This window comes from Macaca fascicularis, chromosome 13 (assembly GCF_037993035.2).
Source record: "Macaca fascicularis isolate 582-1 chromosome 13, T2T-MFA8v1.1".
Lineage (NCBI taxonomy): Eukaryota > Metazoa > Chordata > Mammalia > Primates > Cercopithecidae > Macaca > Macaca fascicularis.
In genome coordinates this window covers 94,742,058-94,764,246 of record NC_088387.1, presented here as the reverse complement: position 1 = coordinate 94,764,246, position 22,189 = coordinate 94,742,058, and the positions used below count along the sequence as shown (strand labels likewise).

The 22,189-nt window shown below is 44.8% G+C and overlaps 1 protein-coding gene and 1 non-coding gene across 6 annotated transcripts in view; both read right to left on the bottom strand.

The window, feature by feature from the left end:
* The window catches only part of IFT172 (intraflagellar transport 172), a 44,295-nt gene that overhangs the window by 11,677 nt on the left and 10,429 nt on the right, over positions 1–22,189 (bottom strand). For 3 of the 5 annotated variants that reach the window (XR_012422553.1, XM_005576272.5, XM_074012108.1), the window contains 20 exons: positions 20,939–21,100; positions 20,517–20,570; positions 20,180–20,283; positions 19,608–19,693; positions 14,607–14,719; positions 13,284–13,451; positions 8,332–8,468; positions 7,997–8,104; positions 5,700–5,784; positions 5,304–5,396; positions 4,357–4,434; positions 3,867–4,115; positions 3,612–3,690; positions 3,279–3,399; positions 2,948–3,092; positions 2,329–2,418; positions 1,676–1,773; positions 1,390–1,525; positions 1,188–1,304; positions 54–196 (listed from right to left, as the gene is read on the bottom strand). Coding sequence is in view for 4 of the 5 variants with exons in the window: in XM_005576272.5 (XP_005576329.2) it covers positions 54–196; positions 1,188–1,304; positions 1,390–1,525; positions 1,676–1,773; positions 2,329–2,418; positions 2,948–3,092; positions 3,279–3,399; positions 3,612–3,690; positions 3,867–4,115; positions 4,357–4,434; positions 5,304–5,396; positions 5,700–5,784; positions 7,997–8,104; positions 8,332–8,468; positions 13,284–13,451; positions 14,607–14,719; positions 19,608–19,693; positions 20,180–20,283; positions 20,517–20,570; positions 20,939–21,100 (2,366 nt within the window). In the remaining variant the exon portion in view is untranslated. Of the gene's footprint in view, positions 1–53; positions 197–1,187; positions 1,305–1,389; positions 1,526–1,675; positions 1,774–2,328; positions 2,419–2,947; positions 3,093–3,278; positions 3,400–3,611; positions 3,691–3,866; positions 4,116–4,356; positions 4,435–5,303; positions 5,397–5,695; positions 5,785–7,996; positions 8,105–8,331; positions 8,469–13,283; positions 13,452–14,606; positions 14,720–19,607; positions 19,694–20,179; positions 20,284–20,516; positions 20,571–20,938; positions 21,101–22,189 lie in introns of all 5 variants that reach the window. The other 2 variants (XM_074012110.1, XM_074012109.1) reach the window with 2 other exon arrangements.
* Positions 18,497–18,598, bottom strand: LOC123568460 (U6 spliceosomal RNA). The gene has a single exon (XR_006691838.1). It is a non-coding gene; the product is annotated as a U6 spliceosomal RNA (small nuclear RNA).

Below are 22,189 nucleotides of genomic sequence, written 5' to 3'. Positions count from 1 at the left end.
GATAGTGGCTCTGCCTGCGATGGGGCCCATGGAGAGAAAGCTTGGGGCCTCACCAATTGTCCGCAGCGTGGTCAACAGCAGCTTCCAGGAGTCCCAGCTTGTTAAGCAGTCTAACTGCAGCCTCTCCTCCCAGGCTCTTTGCCCACAGATAGGCCACATGTTTGTGGGCATTAGCCCCTCCTTGAGTCCTGGCCACCTATAAAGCAAAGTCACTCAATAATCCTTCAATACAGAGCTGCTCCCTTCTTATCTCTGACCTTGGCTTTGACAAGGATCCAATAACTGTTCTAAATTGAAGAGGAAGAGGCTGGGCGCGATGGCTCATACCTATAATCCCAGCATTTTTGGAGGCCGAGGTAGGAAGGATCACTTGAGGTCAGGAGTTCGAGACCAGCCTGGCCAACATAGTGAAACCCCATCTCTACTAAAAATACAAAAATTAGCTGCGCATGATGGTGACTGCCTGTAATCCCAGCTACTCGGGAGGCTGAGGCAGAAAAATTGCTTGAACCCAAGAGGTGGAGGTTGCAGTAAGCCAAGACTGTGCCACCACACTTCAGCCTGGGTGACAGAGCAAGACTCTGTCTCAAAAAATGAAATAAAATAAAAAGTTAACAGGAAAAGGGCTAAATTTCAGGGTTTCTTAACTTAGGTTGAAGTACTTAGGGTCCAAGGATAGGCTTCACCTGGTCCACAAACCCTTAAAATTGTAAGTGAAATTTTCTGTATACAGATGTGGACATGGTTCTGGCAAGAGAGACTCTGATCTTCACTACATTTTCAAAGATGCTCTGACCAATTGTGAATTAGTCACTTAAAGTGGAAAAGAAGGGCTGGGCATGGTGGCTCATAGCTGTAATCCCAACACTTTGGGAGGCCAAGGCAGGTGGATCACTTGAGCCCAGGAGTTCAAGACCAGCTTGGGCAACATGGTGAAAACCTGTCTCTACAAAAAAATTAAAAAATTAGCCAGCTGTGGTGGTGCACACCTGTAGTCCCAGCTACTCAGGAGGTTGAAGTGGGAGGATCGATTGCTTAAGCCTAGGAGGTCAAGGCTGCAGTGAGCCGTAATTGCACCACTGCACTCCAGCCTGGGTGACAGAGTGAGACCCTTTCTGAAAAAAAAAAGGGAAAAAACGTGGGAAAGAAGGATGGATGTATCTCTCAGCATGGCCTGAACTCCTTACCCGGTAGGCCTCTTCCCAAAGCCCACTGGCCCGGTACATGTTCACTGTTGCCTTCCATTCCTGGGCCTCGAGGTAGTGGTACTCGGCCTCCTGTAGTCGGCCTTCAGCCTCCAGCTCCTGCAGGAAGGTGAGTCAGGATGGAGAGATGGGGAGATGGAGCCTGGTTGGGGAAGAGATAGGTAGAGCCAGGAGAAGGGCTCACCTTGCCCAGATGTAGGTGTGTGTCACTGAGGAGATCTGGATGGTGCTTCCCTACCAGGCGGATCATGTCATCATACAACTTGTGCTTTTTGTACATGGTGATGGCAAGATCAGGCTCTTCTACTGTCACATATAGCCTGGGGAAGGGAGATACATCTGGGGCCTCCTAGACCCGATCCCTGCTGTCACTGCCTTCTGGGCAGAAGGTACACATCCTCAGGCCCCATCCCTCCTCCCAGCCTTGAAATCTTATCTCCCACTACACCTCCTCTGAGGCCACGGCTCACCTTTCAGCCTCACGGTACTTGCCCTGCTTCTCCATTTCCTGGGCCTGAGTGATGTATAACACTGATACATCTTCTGGTCTCATGCATTTCATCGCCAGCTGTGGAGGCACAGAGGCAGGGCAGCCTCAGGTCCAATTCCCCAGGGAAGCAGGGTTTCAAGGAAACCTGCTTGTTCAGAAGCTCTGAACTCTCCCAACAATCACAGGAGTTTGGTTATTGCCACTCCTGAGGTCACTAGTGAGGTCGGGGAATTCCAAGTCCATAAGAAGCAGAGGAAGAACTATATTCCGCTAAGGTGGGAGGGTCTGTGATGCCTTGTGCTGGGGCATACACTCCCATTACCGCTGTAACCACTGGGCTCTGAAGTGTAGGGGTGAGAACAAAGACATCAATGTGACCAGAGGCGTCAGGAGTGGTAGTTCAGATTCCCCAGCTCCCAAGCCCATCTGCTCCTTCAGAATGATAGATAGGTCTGGAAACAAGGGCCTCTCTTCATCCCTTCCTTTCCCTATGGCTAGGGATCAAAGACTGTTTTTTGGTACTCTTTGTCAGCTTTCAGGGAGTCAAGCGAAGAGGAGAAACAGAGACCGAGGAATGAGGCCACACTTCCACTAAGGCAGAGTTCTCTTATCATGAACTCCACTCATCCCTACCTTGTGGGCTTGTTCCCAACGGCCAGCCTGGGTGTACATGTCTATAGCATCTTTTGTCCGGTCTCCCTTAGTATAGAGCTCCTCAGCAATCTGTAGTTGATGGGAGGTAGATACAAAAGGTCAGAGCAACAGACTTAAAGCAGCTTGAACGAGGAAAGAACAAACCTCGGCTGAGATGGTGGAGAGCCTGCAGTACGACCTTGTAATGATAGAGAAGAAACGATGAGTATGGGTGTCTCGTATATTCTACCATTTAAAAAGAAAGACCAGCCCCAAGCAGTATGAGGACAATACAGTGGAATTCAAAAGGGCCTCACATTTCTGCAATGTAAAGCAATTTTATATTGTAACTATGTTAGCGTTATTCATGAAGAATCACTCACGCTGGCTGGGACAGAGCTAGAGACTCACTTTATGTATCTGGGGTGAAGGGAGGTATCAGTGTCACACTGGAATGAAATTGGGAAAGTAAACGGTTCTCTTCCCATTCAAGGTTGTGATGCTGTTTGGGGCCCAGAAAGAAGGATCTGGTGAGCTTGCCTCCACTTCCTGTTTTGGGTTCTCTCATTGTTATCCTCTACTGCATCGCCTCATGCTGCAAAAAGGGACTCTTCCTCACCTCATACTCCTGCAGGGATGCATAGTGTTGGGCCACGAGAGGATAGTATTTGGACGCAGTGTTCCGGTCCTGTAGATCTAATATATAAATTGCCTTCTTCCACTGGCGGGCACCCAGGGCGGCCTCAATTGCCTTAATGGAGCACCTGGCAAAGTTGAGAAAGATATAAATATGTAGGATGAAAGATGAAGATGAATGGAGGTAAAAGGACCCCTTAAGCACACATCAACCTACATTTTGAGATATCTTCTTTTAAGCCTTGGTGTCCTTACTTGCTCCACTGCCCCTCACTTCACACCTAAATCTCCTTTACATTCCCATACTCCCATACCTGGCTTCGATGTAGTGATTAATGGCTGCATCAAGCTGCTTCTGCTGCACCAGGTGGTCCCCCCATGCCTCCTCTAGTTTCACCACCTCCACTGGGAAGGCCAATCGAGCCAGCTCTACCGCTGCCAGGGAGAGAAAAGGTGCTCAGCCCAGATTTCCAGGGACAGGCCTCAGGAAAAAGGTAGGACAGGGAGATGAAGCATGGAGAATGGGTAAGAAGGGGAGGAATGGAGAACTGGAGCCAGGCAACCTGAACACACACACCAAGGGGTGCCGGGGAATCAGAGGGGCAAGAGTCCACAACAGTAAAGGATGGCTCATAGGTGGCTAGTACCTTTCATGAATGCGTTGCCTTTACGGTAGCACTCCAGGGCCTTCTGTGGATTGTGAATCTTCTCAAAGAGATCACCTGCCTGTTAACACATAGCACATTACTATGATACCCCTACAACACAAAGAACTAAGTATTAGCTCCAAAAACAAGGGAACACCAGCAGTCAGGAAGTACTCTGCACCCCAAGACTCCTCTGGGTGAGGGAAGGGTCCTGAGCTCCTGGACATAAGGGCTAGGAAAAGGAAGCCAGCATACCCTTTCGTAGAGTTCCCCCTTGATAAGGGCTGCAGTGATGTGTTCTACCAGCTCTGTGTTGGCTAGCAGTTCCTCTCGGGTCAGCACCAGCCGAGCAGCTTTGGCAGGGAGCCCAGCTTTGAGGTAGAGGCTGATGGCTGCTAGCCCATCCCCTTGGCTCTCCTGTAGTTCACCTGCTCGCTCCTCCTGCTGTGTGTCCATAAGCCACTGGTAGTAACTACGGCGTAGCTTCTCTAGGGCTGGGTGCCCCTGGACACACACAGAGGAGAACTAGAAGTCACATCCCCCTTCCTACTCTTCTGCCTCCCATGCTTCTCCAATCCCTCTATAACAAGGGGAGTGCTCCTGGGTCAGTAGTATCCTAACTCCTCACCATGTCAAGTCCAAGCCCCAACCCTGTTCTGGTTTCTATGGCCTCCTTGACAAAAGAAGGTTTTTGAAATTGGCAGAACCAAATTCTCAACAACTGTGGAGAAGACAAAACAGGTACCTTGGCTTCAGCCACAGCGATACACTCATCCCAACGGTGTAGCTCCTGGTACATGCCCATGGCCTCCTCCACAGCGTTCTAGGGGAAAAAGGCAGAGCGGAGAGGGATGCCAGAAAGATATGAGGATCAGAAAGCAGCAAGCTCTCCTCAGCCTGGCTATGATGCCAGCACATGAGGACCAAAAGCCTTACCTTTTAACTACTATACCAGCAGAAATATTGGGAAACTAAAAGAAGCTTAAGCTTCAGGCCTCCTTATTTGCACAGGCCCTTTCCAAGGCAACTGTTCTTTTTTTTGAGATGGAGTCTCACTCTGTTGCTGAGGCTAAAGTGCAGTGGTGCGATCTCAGCTCACTGCAACCTCCGCTTCCTTGGCTCAAGCGATTCTCCCACCTCAGCCTCCCAAGTAGCTGGGATTACACGCATGCACCACCATGCCTGGCTAATTTTTTGTATTTTTAGTAGAGATGGGGTTTCACTATGTTGGCCAGGCTGGTCTTGAACTCATGACCTCATGTGATCCACCTGCCTCAGCCTCCCAAAGCGCTGGGATTACTGGCGCGAACCACCACACCCGGCCTAAGGCAACTGTTCTTAAAGAGAGCTCCTCAAATTGTATAAGCTTCCGGCCCACAAAACCTGGATCTACCCCTATGCACAAGAACTGCAAAGACAGGCTCTGGACTAGAGGGGAGGTAGTAGACTGCGTATGAAAGAAAGTAGTAATCAAAGGCCAAAGAAGGAAGTTTGTCTAGAAAAGTAAGGACTAACACAAGAGGAGGAAGTTAAGGAAGGGGTGAAATTAACTATGTAAACCTCTTCGAAAGTTTTCACCAAACCTTTGGAAGCCTAGCTTACCAGCATGCTTTCCTCCCTTGAGTTTGCATCCCCTTTTCCTTCTTTTTCCCTCGTATCCCCTCTTCCAACCTGTCTCTCTTTACCTATTACCTGTTCCAAAAAGATCATTTCGGCCAGTTTGTAGTTCTTTTCCAGCATGGCTAGACGTGCTCGGACCTGATAAAAGTCTGTTCCTTCTCCGCCCTGTGGGGGAAAAAGGAGGTTCTGGTTTTTCTGTAGGTGCTGCTATTCTGTCTGTGAGGGCTGAATTTGGAAGGCCAGAAAGATGGAGAAAACAAAAGACTTGGGAAGGTAAAACACTTCATGGAGCTTAAAGGTTTGAGGTTTAGCAAAAGCAATTCTGAAACGGTCTGACTTGAGGGTAGAGGTAGGGTGGGCAGGGTAAAGGAAACTAGGGATGGCTGGAAAGCTAGAAATCATGGGGCTGAATACTAAGAGAAATCAGCTTGGGAGACAGACAGAATGAATCAGGAGCATAATACTTGCATATTCCCGGGACACTTGATCTGCAATCTCATTGGTCTCATGCAGGAATCGAGCTTTTGCTACTTGGCCCAAAGCAGAAAAGCACCTATGGCATGGAAGCAATGACATTGATAGTAATATTATTATAGAATCATCATTAATTCATTGGTTCAGCAAATACAAATTGATGTGCATCTATGATGTGCCAGGCAATGTGCTTGTCACTGGAGACATACAGAGACTAAGGAAGATGAGGGCTTTGCTCTCTGAGAACTTCCATTCTGGTGGAGACAAATAATTAGTAAAATTGGAGATAATAAAAAATAAAATAATGTAATATTATAGATCAAACTTGTTCAACCCATGGCCCAAGATGGCTTTGAATGTGGCCCAACACAAATTCATAAACTTTCTTAAAACATTATGAGATTTTTTTGTGATTCTTTTTTTTTTTTTTTTTTTAAGCCCATCAGCTATCATTAGTGTTAGTATATTTTATGTGTGGCCCCAAGATAATAATTCTTCCGATGTGGCTCAGGGAAGCCAAAAGATTGGACACCCCTGTTATAGATAGTGACTGAAGGGGCCACTTAACTTGGTAGTTGGAGAAGGTCTCTCTGATGAATTGACATTTGAGCTGAGACCTGAATACAAGAAAAAGCCAGTCATGGCAGGATGGGGAAAAGTCATTCCTGGAGAGGGAACAGCTAGTGTAAAGGCCTATAGCAGGTGTGAGCTTGGCACGCTCACAGAGCCAGAAGGATGCCAGTGTGGTTGGAGACTAATGGCCAAGTAGGAGACTGGCATGAGAAAGAAGCAGAGGTCAAAAAACTTCAGGGGTAAGGCCATACAAGGAGTTTGGGTTTTATAGTAAGTAAAACAGTAAGCTAATGGAAGGTTCCAGTCGTGAAAATGACACAATCTGTTTAAAAAATGACCTCAGCTGCTCTGGGATGAATAGATGGTAGGGGTACAAGAAATAGTATCAGTGAGACTAAGAGGCTGTGCAATGCTGCAGGTAGGAGATGGCAGTGGTCTGCATGAGGATGGAGACATGAGGATGTGTTTTGAAGACAGAATCGTTAGGACTTGCTGATAATCTACACGTGGGAAGTGTGGACAAAATGGGATCAAGGATGATTCCTAGCCAAAATGGCAGCAGATGACATTTATTGAGCACTTTGCACAGATTCTTTCATCACTCCTTCACTACCAATATCCTTACCATCTTCTTTATCATCATATGAGGCAAATACTATTATTATCCTAGTCTACATGGAGAAAATCAAGAAGCCAAGGTTTGGGAAGGTCAAATAACCTCTCTATGGTTATACAAGTTGGTAATTGGAACCAAGATTTGAACTAAAGGAGTCTGGAGTCCCAAGTTTGTCCTGTGAACTACACTCCTATACCAAACCTCAATTATACACATAGGCATGGATTGAAGGGTAAGAATAGTAAAAAAATGTTAAGGGGAACCTAGTTACAAGAAGGGGCAGTAAAAATAATAAAAGACATACTCTTGTTTTTTCACTTTTTCTTTTTTCGAGATACGGTCTCGCTTGTCAGCCAGGCTGGAGTGCAGTTGCATGATCTCAGCTCACTGCAACCTTTGCCTCCCGGGTTCAAGTGATTCCTGTGCCTCAGCCTCCTGAATAGCTGGGACCACAGGTGTGCACCACCATGCCCGGCTAATTTTTGTATTTTTAGTAGAGCTGGGTTTTCGCCATGTTGGCCAGGCTGCTCTCAAACTCCTGGCTTTAAGTGATCTGCCTGCCTCACCCTCCCAAAGTGCTAGGATTATAGGCATGAGCCACTGTGCCCAGCTAAGACATACTCTTTTTTTTGAGACAGAGTCTTGCTCTGTCGCCCAGGCTGGAGTGCAGTGGCGCCATCTCAGCTCACTGCAACCTCTGCCTCCTGGGTTCAAGCAATTCTTCTGCCTCAGCTTCCTCAGTAGCTGGGATTACAGGCGCCCGCCAATACGCCTGGCTAATTTTTGTATTTTTAGTAGAGATGGGGTTTCACCATGTTGGCCAGGCTGGTCTCAAACTCCTGACCTTGTGATCTGCCCACCTCGGCCTCCCAAAGTGCTGGGATTACAGGCGTGAGCCACCACACCCGGTCAAGGCATACTCTTATAATCTAGGATGGGAGAGTGTTTGGAATATTGTACTGCAGAAGGGCTCTATGTTATTTGCTGGCAGTGGGAAGGTAGGGAGTACCTTAACACTGGATTGGAGCAGCCCACAGGGAAAATACTCATGTGGTCATCCCTCCTAGCTACCTGGCACCTCTGTTCTACACGTCTAGCTCACCTCTCCGCAATGTGTAGTTGCCTTGCCTCTAGTGCCAGTTTACTCAAGGTTTTCCACATTGCCTCTGTTTCTGGGGTCATTTCCAGAGTCTCTAAGAAGGCTGTTGCCCTGGAAAGGGAAGGAAGCAAAGCATAATGAATAAGGAATGGGCTAGGAAGATACAACAGAATACTGGTGATGGGGCAAGGGGAGGGAGAAGAGCCATCTTTGTCTCATCGCCTCCCAGGATCACTGGATCCTTATCAGTGCTGGCCAGTTTTACACCCCACCCCAGGTCCTCCCCTCTCAGAACCAGACTTTCCCACCACCTCCCAGGTTATTGGCCAGCCTCTCACCGGATGTAGTTGCCATCATCAATGGCTGTTCCAAACTCGATGAGGCCCTCATCCAGTGTGTAGGCAACAGTAGTCACACCTTCCATCACCATCACCTCGGTCTTTCCCCCGCCCCGCTCCAGACCTATAACATCACCCTGTAAAAGTTCACCCCACCCCAATTTCAGATTAGTTTCCACTGAATCAATTGTAGAAAAGACCCACCCTCATCCAACCCAATCAGTAGTCAAGAGAGTCACAGCGGCCCTGATTTTCCTAACATTTTAGTTTCTCTCAAGCATAAAAAAATACTTCATTTATAGCAATATCCTTGGGTTAAAGTATACTCCTAACTATGACAGCGCCAACTCCTGGAGGTACAAAGTGTGGCATTCACTTCTGCTTCCAGCAGTACCATGAGAGTAGATATTCTTAAGGGTTCTCTCGTTAAAATATGACTTGAACCTGGAACATACTTTTTAATGCATTGCTTGGGCTTACTTGAAGAAATCACTTTTAATGCATTGCTTCACTTACTTGAAGAATTCCCTACCCATATCCTACCCTTCTCTCTCAAAAAAAGACAGACAGAAAGAAAAAGGTCAATAAGCTAAAATCCTGAGCAAGAAAAAAAGGAAAGTGAGCAAATGGAAAAGGTACAGTTGTCCTGAAAGCAAATGCAGTGTCAGGAGAATAAACCTCAGGCCCCCCAACAGGATGGGGAGGCTGAATTTGAAAATCCTTAATTAAACCTGGGATCCACTCTTCAGTAAAGGGAACAAAATAAATGGTTACAGATCATTAATATGCCCGATTCCTGCAGAAACAAGACCGAATCATCACTGGAGGAAAACATATCCATTTTAGGCCCTCAGGATTCCAAAAGAATACATTCAAAGCAACATGAGCTCACAATAAAAAAAAAAAAAAAAAAAAACCCAAGGAAACCAACCACTATGAAACAGTAAATAACAACTACAAACAACAGTTTTAGACCTTCAAGAATTTCAGACATTAAAATATCTGGGTGTGGTTGCATGTGCCTGTAGTCCCAGCTATTCAGGAGGCTAAGGTGAGAGGATCACTTGAGCCCGGGAGTTTGCGCACGCAGTGAGCCGTGATCATGACGCAGCACAGCCTGGGTGACAAAGTGAGACCCTGTTTTTTGTTTTGTTTTGTTTTTGTTTTTAAGCCCAGTTATGGAATATAAAATGATTATTTATGAAGCACCTAAATACCTTAAAAGATGAAATGAAAAATTAAGCAAGGAACAAGAAATTATCAATATGACCAGGCAGACTGGAGAAATAATCAAATAAAACTTAAAGAAATATTTAATGTTTGAAGTAAAAACCTCAATGTACAGTTTAAATAGCAGATTAGACAATGATTAGTAGCAGATTAGCAAACTAATGAATCGAAACAGATCTAAAGAAATTATCCAGAGGCCAGATGCAGTGGCTCATGCCTGTAATCCCAGCACTTTTGGAGGCTGAGGCGGGAGGATTGCTTGAGACCAGGAGTTTGAGACCAGCCTGGGAAACACAATGAGAACTTGTCTTTACAGAAAATTGAAACAAAACAAAACAAAACAAAACAAAAAACCTGGGCATGGAGCATGGAGCAGGAAGAAAGAAACTATGAAAGATAAATTAAAAATGCAAAACAAGAAATCTAACATTTGCCTAACTAGAGTTCTGATGAAGAGACTAGAGAATAGCTGAGGAGAAGCAATGTTCGAAGAGATAATAACTGAGAAACTTCCAAGAGTGATGAAAATACGTGTATTCATAAATATAAGAAACACAATCTATACTAAGCAGGATAAATTTTAAAAATTTATGGCTGGGTGCAGTGGCTCATGCTTATAATCCCAGCACTTTGGGAGGCTAAGGCAGGCGGATCACAAGGTCAGGAGACTGAGACCACCCTGGCCAACACGGTGAAACTCCATCTCTACTAAAAATACAAAAAATTAGCCAGGTGTGGTGGCATGCGCCTATAGTCCCAGCTACTTAGGAGGTTGAGGCAGGAGAATCGCTTGAACCCGGGAGGTAGAGGTTGCAGTAAACCAAGATCGTGCCATTGCACTCCAGCCTGGGTGACAGAGAAAGACTCCGTCTCAAAAAAAAAAAAAAAATCTAGACACATTGTAGTGAAACTTCAAAACACCTAAGAAAAAGAGAAGATTTTTTTTTTTTTTTTCTGAGACAGAGTCTCACTTTGTCGTTCAGGCTAGAGAGCAGTGGTATAACCTTGGTTCACTGCAACCTTTGCCTCCCAGGTTCAAGCGATTCTCATGCCTCGCCTCTCAAGTAGGCAGGATTGCAGGAAAGCGCCACCATGCCCGGCTAATTTTTATTCTTTTTAGTAGAGATGGGGTTTCGTCATGTTGGCCAGGCTGGTCTTGAACTCCTGGCCTCAAGTGATCTGCCTATCTCAGCCTCCCAAAGTGCTAGAATTACAGGCGTAAGCCACTGTACCCAGCCCTAAAAAAGAAGACTTTAAAAGAAACCAAAGAGAGGCCAGGCACAGTGGATCACGCCTGTAATCCCAGCACTTTAGGAGGCCGAGGCGGGCAGATCACGAGGTCAGGAGATTGAGACCATCCTGGCTAACACGGTGAAACCCCATCTCTATTAAAAATACAAAAAATTAGCCAGGCATGGTGGCAGGCACCTGTAGTCCCAGCTACTCGGGAGGCTGAGGCAGGAGAATGGCATGAACCTGGGAGGCGGACCTTGCAGTGAGCCAAGATCACGCCACTGCACACCAGCGTGGGCGACAGATCGTGCCACTGCACTCCAGCCTGGGCAACACAGCAAGACTCCGTCTCAAAAAAAAAAAGGGAAAAAAAAAAAAGAAACGAAAGAGAAAAGATAGATCACCTGTACAGAAATGGCTGCTGATAAATTTTTCAGAACAGCAATGGAAGTCAATCAATGAGACAACATTTATAAATTAAGAAAAATTAACTGTCAATCTGGAACTGGGTACTGAGTCCAAGCATCTTTTCAGAACAAAGGCTAAATAGAAACATGTTCAGATAATGAAAAACTGAAAATTTATCATCTTTCACTAAAGAAATTTCTAAATAAGGCTGGGCACAGTGGCTCATGTCTGTAAACCCAGCACTTTGGGAGCCCGACGGAGGCAGATCACTTGAGGTCAGGAGTTTGAGACCAGCCTGGCCAACATGGTGAAACCCATCTCTACTAAAAGTATAAAAATTAGCTGGGCGAGGTGGCACATGCCTGTAATCCCAGCTACTCAGGAGGCTGAGGTGGGAGAATCACCTGAACTTGGGAGGTGGAGGTTGCAATGAGCCAAGATCATGCCACTGCACTCCAGCCTGGGCAACAGAGTGAGACCCTGTCTCAAAAAACAAAGAAACAGAAACAAAAAAACTTCTAAATAACATTCTTCAGGAGGAAGAAAAGTTATTCCAGAGAGAAGACTGGCATTGCAAGAAAAGGTAAACAAAGGAACTGGTACTTTGATGGTAAATCTAAATGAATCCTGTCTGATAAAATAATCAGGCAGGGCGTGGTGGCTCATGCCTGTAATCCCAGCACTTTGGGAAGCCGAGGCGGGTGGATCACCTAAGGTCAGGAGTTCGAGACCAGCCTGGCCAACATGGCAAAACCTCATCTCTACTAAAAGTACAAAAATTAGCTGGGCATGATGATGGGTTCCTGTAATCCCAGCTACCTGGGAGGCTGACGCAGAGGACTCTCTTGAACCCAGGAGACGGAGGTTGCAGTGAGCCAAGATCGCGCCACTGCACCCCAGCCTGGGTGACAGAGAGACTCTGTCTATTTTATTTTATTTGAGACAGAGAGACTCTGTCTCAAATAAAATAAAATAATCATGCCTATCTTTGGGGACAAAGTAAGATTAGAACTAAAATACTGGACAAAAATGACAAAGGGGAGGAGATGAAAGTTAAAGTCTTTTAAAGTCCTTGTATTGTTTGCAGGGGAGAGGGTGGTTAGATGCTGATTAACTTTAGACTTTGTTCATTTAAGTACACGTTAAAACTTTCAAGGTAGCCTCTACAGAAATAGGATATATAACTTTCAAACCCAAAATGTAAAAAAAAAAAAGTGTTTAAAGAAAGGACAGAATTAGCCAGACATGGTGGCATGCACCTGTAGTCCTAGCTATACAGAAGGCTGAGGCAGGAGGATTGGTTGAGCCCAAGAGGTTGAGGTTGCAATGAGCTATGACTGTATCACTGCACTCCAGCCTGGGAGATAGTGTGAGACCCTGTCTCAGAAAGAAAGAATAGAGAGAGAGAGAGAAAAAAAAAGAAAACAGAGAAGAGAGAGTAAAAGAGAGAAGGAGAGAAAGAGAGAGAGAGATAAAAAGAAAGAAAGAACTAAACAAATAAATTTTAGACCCTAATCAGTTTAAAATGAGGCAAAAAGGAGATAAAAAAAGGTATGGAAAAGGACAAAAAGAAAGCATCAAGTGCTCTACCCATACACACACCAGTCATCCTAGCCTAGCATAGGAGCCTGCCTCTCTTGTTTTCTCTGGCTCCCCCCAGATTTTGGAAGACTACCGGCTATGTGTGATGTTGTGGTAGGATAGGAGAGAAGATCTGATCTGTAATTTAAGAAAAAAAGGCACTTTGCATGGCTTATAACGGAGAATCAGCACAGAAGGAGATGACATTAGAACTGCCTCTCCTATCAGGGATTTCCAGCCTAGAGGGATCTCCATATTATGACCTGGTGACTTCCCAGGGCCACTGTAATGAACCCATACTCCAAGGGTCTAATATAATGTCAGGAATCTGAAAAAGGATGGTTCTGGGTGTTAGTCCATAAGTCTAAGCTTCATTTGCCAATTCTATCACAGAGATTAAGGGTGGTGGACACAGAAAACCAAGCAGCCTTCAGAGTCTCCTCATGGCTCTAATTAATCAGCTCAATATCACATCTGAGGGCCCCTAGTGTCCAACATACCCTAATAGTGAACATGGTGACTCTCTCAGGTGCCTCAATGTTGTACCACACACACAGGCTGTTTCGGTTCTGAGCTACCAGCACGTCACTTCCTGGGACCCACTGCACGTAGGAGCAGAAGTTGAGGATCATCGTCTTAGAGCAGCTTTCAATATCATATAGATGCAACTGAAGAAAGAAGAGGCAGATAACACAATTAGAAGGGGATGTGGGGCTGTCTCTTGCTTTTGACTATTTCCTTAATGGTGAGATATGGTGAGCTAACCCACCACTCAGGTTCATGCTGCATTTCAAAGCTTACTGATCTGCTTTCTGCTGAGCTGGTATATCCTAACTCTGGTCAAGTAAGAGATGGCCCACAGAACAAAGATCTACATCCCAGGAATTTTAAGTTAGGTGAAGGTCAGACTTTCCTTCTTGAAATAACTCTGGGCCAGAGTTACCAGCTTGGATTACAAATGGCAGGCCACTAGAAAAATTAAATTATCTGGAAAGTTGTGATGTGGCTTTCACTGAAATTAAAATCATCAGGTTGTCTCTTTGATCTGAGGTTGAACACTCTGGTGCTACCATATTGGGATGAGAATCAATGAGGGACGAAGAGGCTGTCCTCCAGCCAGTTCGTGCCATCAGATAAGTGTGGCTGAAAAGCACGGGACAGCAGGTCTAGGTGAAGGTCAGCTAGGCATGAGCAGGAGGAATGCAGGGTTAAGGAAGTTTCCTGAGGGCACAGACTGTGAACAGTAAGAGACACCAACTTCCAAGCTCCCTTCTTGACTTTGTTGCCATAATACAATCACCTCTGAGGTAATATAGGATGGCTGGGCGTGGTGGCTCACACCTGTAATCCCAGCACTTTGGGAGGCTGAGGCGGGCAGATCACCTGAGGTCAGGAGTTTGAGACCAGCCTGACCAACATGGTGAAAACCCATCTCTACTAAAAATACAAAAATTATCTACGTGTGGTGGCATGTGCCTATAGTCCCTGCTACACCATCTGAGGCAGATGGGAGGCTGAGGCAGGAGAATCGCTTGAACCTGGGAGGCAGGGGTTGCAGTGAGGCGAGATCATACCACTGCACTCCAGCCTGGGTGACAGAGTGAGACTCTGTCTCCAAAAAAAAAAAAAAAAGAAAAAAGAGGTAATAAAGGATGGATTTCGGTATCAGCTACAGAGAATGTTGATTCTTCTGTGCCTTCTGCTATGCTGATGACACAGCAAAGACAACATGCTCCATCCTGCCTCCCTCAGTCCCTGGTAGCAGCTTGTCTCACACCCTCTGTGGTCCAGCCAATGCCTAAGGCCTTAGTAGCTCTTCTCACACGAAGTTTCCGGTCCCTGAAGAGGAGCTTGTGTCCAGTCTCATTAAGTTCCAGCCAATCCACGCGGCTCTCATGGCTCACGGTGCCAATGTTGTAGCCACCAATCAGATCCACTATAGAATAAAGGAGACAGGGTTAAGAAGAGAGATTCCACACATGTACATAGTGTGGCCAACACACATAATTTTGATAGGAAGTGTAGGAAGCTGGGTCTCTTTTAGAATTGTAGAAGTTTTGTTCAACTATGTTGTTAACTCAAAAGGTCCAGACCCACAGAAATGTCACTTTGGGACTTACGGAGTTACCTCAGAGCAGACTAGAACTATTGAGCAAGAGGCTTCTCCTACTCATCGAATCCCCTCGAAGGCAGCACTGAGCACATTAAAGATAAGCCTGATACAACACAGCAGTGAGACAAGGCTGATGAATAAATGACCTTGATGGTCATATGCTCTAAGAAGTTACCTGCAAATTTGAATGCCTACTGTGTAAGAGCACTGCAAGGGTGGATGGTGGGGAAGGCACGCAGACAAACCTCTGACTAAAGTTAGGCTGGTCACTGCAGAGGATGAATATTTTAGTTTGATTTGAATCTTGTAGACAATATCAGAAACTATCACATTTAGAGCAGACCAATTAGGGTTGGCTGGGATGCTTTCAGGGAGTCTCTTGGTCAAAGCCTACTTATAAGTTTTAGTGATATCCATTATTAATGAACAATGTGCCTCACTTTGTTATATATGCTTAAGCTAAGGACCAAATGTCCGCTGCTGTCTATAATTGTGAAGACCAATTTAAAAAACAATCTTCCTTTAATTAAAAAGTAAAATTGGCTGGGCATGGTGGCTCACGCCTGCAATCTCAGCACTTTGGGAGGCCGAGGTGGGCAGATCACCTGAGGTTAGGATTTGGAGACCAGCCTGGCCAATGTGGTGAAACCCTGTCTCTACTAAAAATACAAAAAAAATTAGCTGGATGTGGTGGTGGGCGCCTGTAGTCCCAGCTACTTGGGAGGCTGAGGCAAGAGAATCGCTTGAACCCAGGAGGCAGAGGCTGCAGTAAGCCAATATCACGCCACTGCACTCCAGCCTGGACGACAGAGCAAGACAGTCTCAAAAAAAAAAAAAAAAAGGAAAATGATAAAGCCATATTTTAATGCCCCAATTATAAGAAGAATCAGAGTTCTAGAGTAGCAAGGACCCTAACTCCTGAGAACCCTGAAATTATACATAAAATTATGTGTGTATAGTATATATTTTTCTCTGAGAAGGTCTACGATTTTAGGTACTCCAAAGGGTTGATAGCCCAAAAAAGTTAAGAGAGGAACTCTTTTTTTTCCCCCCAAGACAGAGTTTCACTCTTCTTACCCAGCTGGAATGCAGTGGCACCATCTTGGCTCACTGTAACCTCCGCCTCTCAGATTCAGGCGATTCTCCTGCCTCAGCCTCCTGAGTAGCTGGGATTATAGGTACCCGCCACCATGCCCAGTTAATTTTTGTATTTTTAGTAGAGATAGGGTTTCACCACATTGGTCAGGCTGGTCTCGAACTCCTGACCTCAGGTGATCCACCCGCCTCGGCCTCTCAAAGTACTGGGATTACAGACATGAGCCACCATACCTGGCCTTGAACTCTGTCATTTTACATACATTGAAAATGAGACCGGCCGGGCGCGGTGGCTCAAGCCTGTAATCCCAGCACTTTGGGAGGCCGAGACGGGCGGATCACAAGGTCAGGAGATCGAGACCATCCTGGCTAACCTGGTGAAACCCCGTCTCTACTAAAAAATACAAAAAAAAAAAACTAGCCGGGCGAGGTGGCGGGCGCCTGTAGTCCCAGCTACTCAGGAGGCTGAGGCAGGAGAATGGCGTAAACCTGGGAGGCGGAGCTTACAGTGAGCTGAGATCCAGCCACTGCACTCCAGCCTGGGCAACAGAGCAAGACTCCATCTCAAAAAAAAAAAAAAAAAAAATGAGACCTACGGAGTGAAATTGCTTGTCCAAGTTCTCACAACTCATTTTTGCTGCTGGAATCTTAGGCCTCTTGGTCTACATTATTGTTTCCATTATAGATACCTACATTTCTGAGTGCAGAAACCTCATGTGAAATATAATATTCATGAAATGTGCAACTACTTTAAGAATAGACTCTAATGTATATGGAAACTTGATTTATGACAGATTGCATTACAAATTAGAGGGTGAAGAATGGACTTTCAACAAATGGTTAAACATATGGAAAAATAAAATAAAATTAGATCCCTACCCACATTATACATAAAACAAATTCCAGGTGAAAAGCAAAATTTAAAAATGTTAAAATATAGGAGGGAATAGGAAAGGATTTCTTTTCTTTTTTTTTTTTGAGATGGAGTCTCGCTCTGTCTCCCCAGGCTGGAGTGCAGTGGCCGGATCTCAGCTCACTGCAAGCTCCGCCTCCCGGGTTCACGCCATTCTCCTGCCTCAGCCTCCCAAGTAGCTGGGACTACAGGCGCCGCCACCACGCCCGGCTAGTTTTTTGTATTTTTAGTAGAGACGGGGTTTCACCGTGTTAGCCAGGATGGAGGATTTCTTAAATAAGACCTAAAGCATCACAAACTATATATATATATACACACACACACACACTTTTTTTTTTTTTTTGGAGACAGAGTTTCACTCTTATTGCCCAGGCTGGAGCGCAGTGGCGCAATCTCAGCTCACTGCAATCTCTGCCTCCCCGGTTCAAGCAATTCTCCTGCCTTAGCCTCCCGAGTAGCTGGGATTACAGGTGCCCTCCACCATGCCCGGCTAATTTTTGCATTTTTAGCAGAGATGGGGTTTCACCATATTGGCCAGGCTATTCTCGAACTCCTGACCTCAAGTGATCCGCCTGCCTTGGCCTCCCAAAGTGCTGGGATTACAGGCGTAAGCCACTGTGTCCGGCCTCAAACTAATTTTTTTAAGTGAAAAAAATGGACTATTTTAAAGTGAAAATGTCTGAACAGTGAAAGACTCCCAAAAGAAGAGAAAAGACAAGCCACAGGCTAAGGCAAAAATATCTGCAATGCAAATAACCACCAAAGTCTAAACAAGCATATGCAAAGACTTCAAATCAATGAGGAAGAGACACTGATTTTTTTTTTTTTTTTTTTTTTTGAGACGGAGTCTTGCTCTGTTGCCCAGGCTGGAGTGCAGTGGCCAGATCTCGGCTCACTGCAAGCTCCGCCTCCCAGGTTCATGCCATTCTCCTGCCTCAGCCTGCCGAGTAGCTGGGACTACAGGTGCCCGCCACCTCGCCCGGCTAGTTTTCTGTATTTTTTTAGTAGAGACGGGTTTCATCGTGTTAGCCAGGATGGTCTCGATCTCCTGACCTCGTGATCCACCCGTCTCGGCCTCCCAAAGTGCTGGGATTACAGGCTTGAGCCACCGGCGCCCGGCCGAGACACTCTGATTTTAAAAATGGATAAGAGATAGGAACTAGCAATTCACAGAAGAAGAAATATAAATGGTCAATAATTATTATATATGAAATTAATATAGAGATATAATTTTATATAGATCATGTTTAAGCCAAATTATGAAGTCAGGCAATTTCAAGTATTACAGAAGATGTCGGACAATAGAAACTCTAACTGCTGGTGGGAATAGAAATTGGTATAACTTTTTTAGAGAACAATTTGGAAATATTTAGTGAAGTTGAAGACACAGGTCCTCTATGATTTAGCAGTTCCATTCTAGGCGTGGAACTCAGAGAACCAAATCACTGTAATAGTGAAAAATCAGCAACTTAAATGCCCATCAATAAGAGGGAGGATATAAAATGATTCAACATAAATATAACAAAATATCAGGATTTGACAGAACTGGGTATGAATAAACAAGTGATAATATCTTCTTTCAAAAAAATTGGTTTAAAGTGGAAAGCTTCATAAATTTGTGTGTCATCCTTGCATGGGGCCATGCTAATCTTCTCTTTATCATTCCAATTTTAATATATGTACTGCCAAAGCAAGAAAAATATCATTATTATTAATAGCTAACATTTATTACTATGTACCAGGGATAAGTGTATTTCATATAAAGTAGGTACTATTTTTATCCCTATTTTGTAGGAAACTGAGATATTAGAAAGATGAAGTAACTTCCTAAGATCACACAGGTAGAGAAGTGAGACGGTTTGACTCCAGAGCCCCATTCCTTTTTTTTTTTTTTTTAATTTAATTAATTTCTTTTTTCATAGAGACAGAGTCTCACCACGTTGCCTAGGCTGATCTCAAACTCCTGAGCTCAAGCAACCCGCCCGCCTCAGCCTCCCAAAGTGGTGGGATTACAGGTGTGAGCCACTGTGCCTGGCCCAGAGCCCCATTTTTAACAGCTACATTGTATAGGTAATGCAATCTATACTATTTTTTATGCTTGAAACATTTCATGATAATTGTGAAATGCAAAAAAGTTTCTGTCATTATTAGTTACCAATGATAAACTATACAAAAAATAAGACCTCTTCCAGTTCTAACAGTCTATGATTCTATGAAGTCTAAACAGGAAAATTCATAAATTTAATGGGCCTTCTCTACCACTCACAATTTGCCAACCCTAAGATATATGTCTAGAGAACATGAATAATTATATGGACTTTTGGGATTTGTTTTTGTTTTTGTTTTAAGAGATGGGGTCTTACTCCATCATCTAGGCTGGAGTGCAGTGGCACAATCATGGCTCACTGCAGCCTTGAACTACTGGGCTCAAATGATCCTCCTGCCTTGCCCTTCCAAACTGCTGGTATTACAAGCATGAGTAACTATGCCTGGCCTGCACCTTTGTTTTTATATCTAGATATCCAGGTACAGATGCACACATATTGACTTAAACATTTCATATATATCCACTGTACATGTGGGGTTACTATTTACCTGGTGCTTCTCAGATTCCTGCATTCCCCACTGAACACAATCCTGTGGTATGGAAGTGTGATATAAACATCTATTTTTTTATTAAAATTATGAGAGAGTCTTACTCACCTATAGCAATAGTCTTAATATCAATAAGATAAGCCAATTTCTTATTATCTTCTGTTCCTCGCTGACACCTCTCATTAATACGAACACTGAAACATGAAGGGCGAGGTAAGGCAAAATGGGCTGAGGTAGCTGGGATGTTTATTAAAGGCTCTGAAGTACCATATGGGATGAAGCTTTTATTTATTTATTTATTTTGAGACAGGGTCTCACTCTGGTTGCCAAAGCTGTAGTGTAGTGGTGTGATCACGGCTCACTACAACTTCAACTTCCTAAGCTCCAGGTGATTCTCCCACCTCAGCCTCCTGAGTAACTGGGACTACAGGGGTGTGCCACCATGCCTGGATAATTTTTTGTATTTTTAGTAGAGAGGGGGTTTCACCATGTTGCCCAGGCTGCTCTTGAACTCCTTGACTCAAGTAATCTGCTTGCCTCTGCCTCCCAAAGTGCTGGGATTATAGGCGTGAGCCATCACGCCTGGCTGAATCTTTTAGATTAACTGGAGGACGCAGAATTTAGGAGTCCAAAAGGAATTATTTTGGGTTTCAGGGATTTAGAGAATCTTGTGAGGGTACCTGATGAGGTGGGGGTTCATGAATTCAGTGCGTACGGAACCCAAGGTGTCATTATTCCCATATTCCACCAGGGTTAGCTCTCCGGCATTGAAGATCATGCACACCTGGGAAAAATGGAGTTGTTATATGGTGGAAAGGCTACATGAAGAAAAACAGTAGTGGGAGATGTACTGTCAGTTCCAGGTGACTACCACTTTTCTCCTTGCTCTCTTACCCTGCCAATTTCATCCTCCCATTTATCTGCTGTTTCCCTATCCCTTGCAACTTGCCATCTTTATGACACAGAAGCTAGAAGGAGGCTTATCGAGATGGTGATAGTGAATCAAGTTCTACTCACATTCTCATTTTCAAAGAAATACTTCTCATTGCCACCAGATCCTTGCCAGGCTATCTGCAATGGGAGAAGACTTAAGAAGCAACGTGGATAAATACCCAAGATAATGCCGAAAGAATGACAGGTTGGGAAGCGGAAAGATCATATTTACATAGGCTTTGGCACTACACAAAAGAGGTGCTATATCAGAATTTGCTCTGGTCCCTGAGAGAAACCAGAGAGATGTTTCTGAGAGATGGCATAAAAACAGTCCAAATATGGTGATTCATACTCTGAGATTATAACCTCCTGGGTCTCCTTCCCTGAAACCAGGTCCCCTACACCAGAATGTTAGAACTTCTCACGGACAGAAGGGATTTTGGGTCCCCACAAGTATTAAGCCAAGATGCCCTATTCCCCACCCTACCATCAATTTTGGTTCCTACCTCACTAAGCCGATTAGTGTTCAGGTCCCCCAGCAGCAGTGTGTCTGATGTGTGGGCCACCAAGTAACGTTCCTTTCCTAGGATTTTCACCTCTTCCACCTCATAGCCATAGTGTGACTTGAGCACCACTCGGGTTCCTGATGACAGGTTCTTCACAATCACCTTGGTAAAGGACAAGTCTGAGCCCCTTAGGCTTCCCCAGCCCAAAAGAAGGGTGAACAACGATGCCCTTTGCCTACCTCCACAGTGCTAAACAAAGCTAATACCTTGTTTCCTCCCTGGGTCTAGGATATTGTTGATAGTAATGATATCTTACGTTTATATGGGGATTTACTATTTATGAAATGCTTTCCTATATTATCTCTTTTGATGCTCACAATTTATATAATTCTGAAAGTTCCACTGGGTAAAACCAATCATTCTATGTTCTCATAGTCTTTGTACAAACCTTACATATCACTGATCACAGTGTACGTATTGATCGGTTGACTGACTGACTGACAGGGTCTCAGTATGTTGCTTAGGCTGGCCTTGAACTCCTGGGTTCAAGCAATCCTCCTGTCTCGGCCTCCTGAGTAGCTGAGACTACAGGCATGTGCCACTGCATCTGGCTAATATTATTTTTTGATATGTCTGTGTCCTCTGTTATAATGATCTCCTCGATCAAGGGACAATGTCTTACAGATAATTATCTGTGTATTCCCAATGCCTAACACTGCTGACACAAAGTAGAGAATGAATAAATGTTTCTGGAAAGAATAAAAGAATGAAGAAACCAATGTATAATAAATGGAAGGACAGAGGTAGAAAAAAGAGAAAAGTGGGCCCAGGAACTGAGAAATTTTTAGCTTGCAACATCATACACAGTGAGCTCAGAGGCCTTAAAACAACAGAGTTCACATTTATAATCCTATTTATCCAATTGCCCAAATGCCAGTGTGTAGACAGTAAAGTTTTAAGCCAGGAAGGCTTAAGTGGCAATCTGCACACCTTACGCCTGGTGCTTAAAACTTTTCTTTTTCTTTTTTTCTTTTTTTTTTTTTTTGAGACGGAGTCTCGCTCTGTCGCCCAGGCTGGAGTGCAGTGGCCGGATCTCAGCTCACTGCAAGCTCCGCCTCCCGGGTTTGGGCCATTCTCCTGTCTCAGCCTCCTGGGTAGCTGGGACTACAGGCGCCCGCCACCTCGCCCGGCTAGTTTTTTGTATTTTTTAGTAGAGACGGGGTTTCACCGTGTTAGCCAGGATGGTCTCGA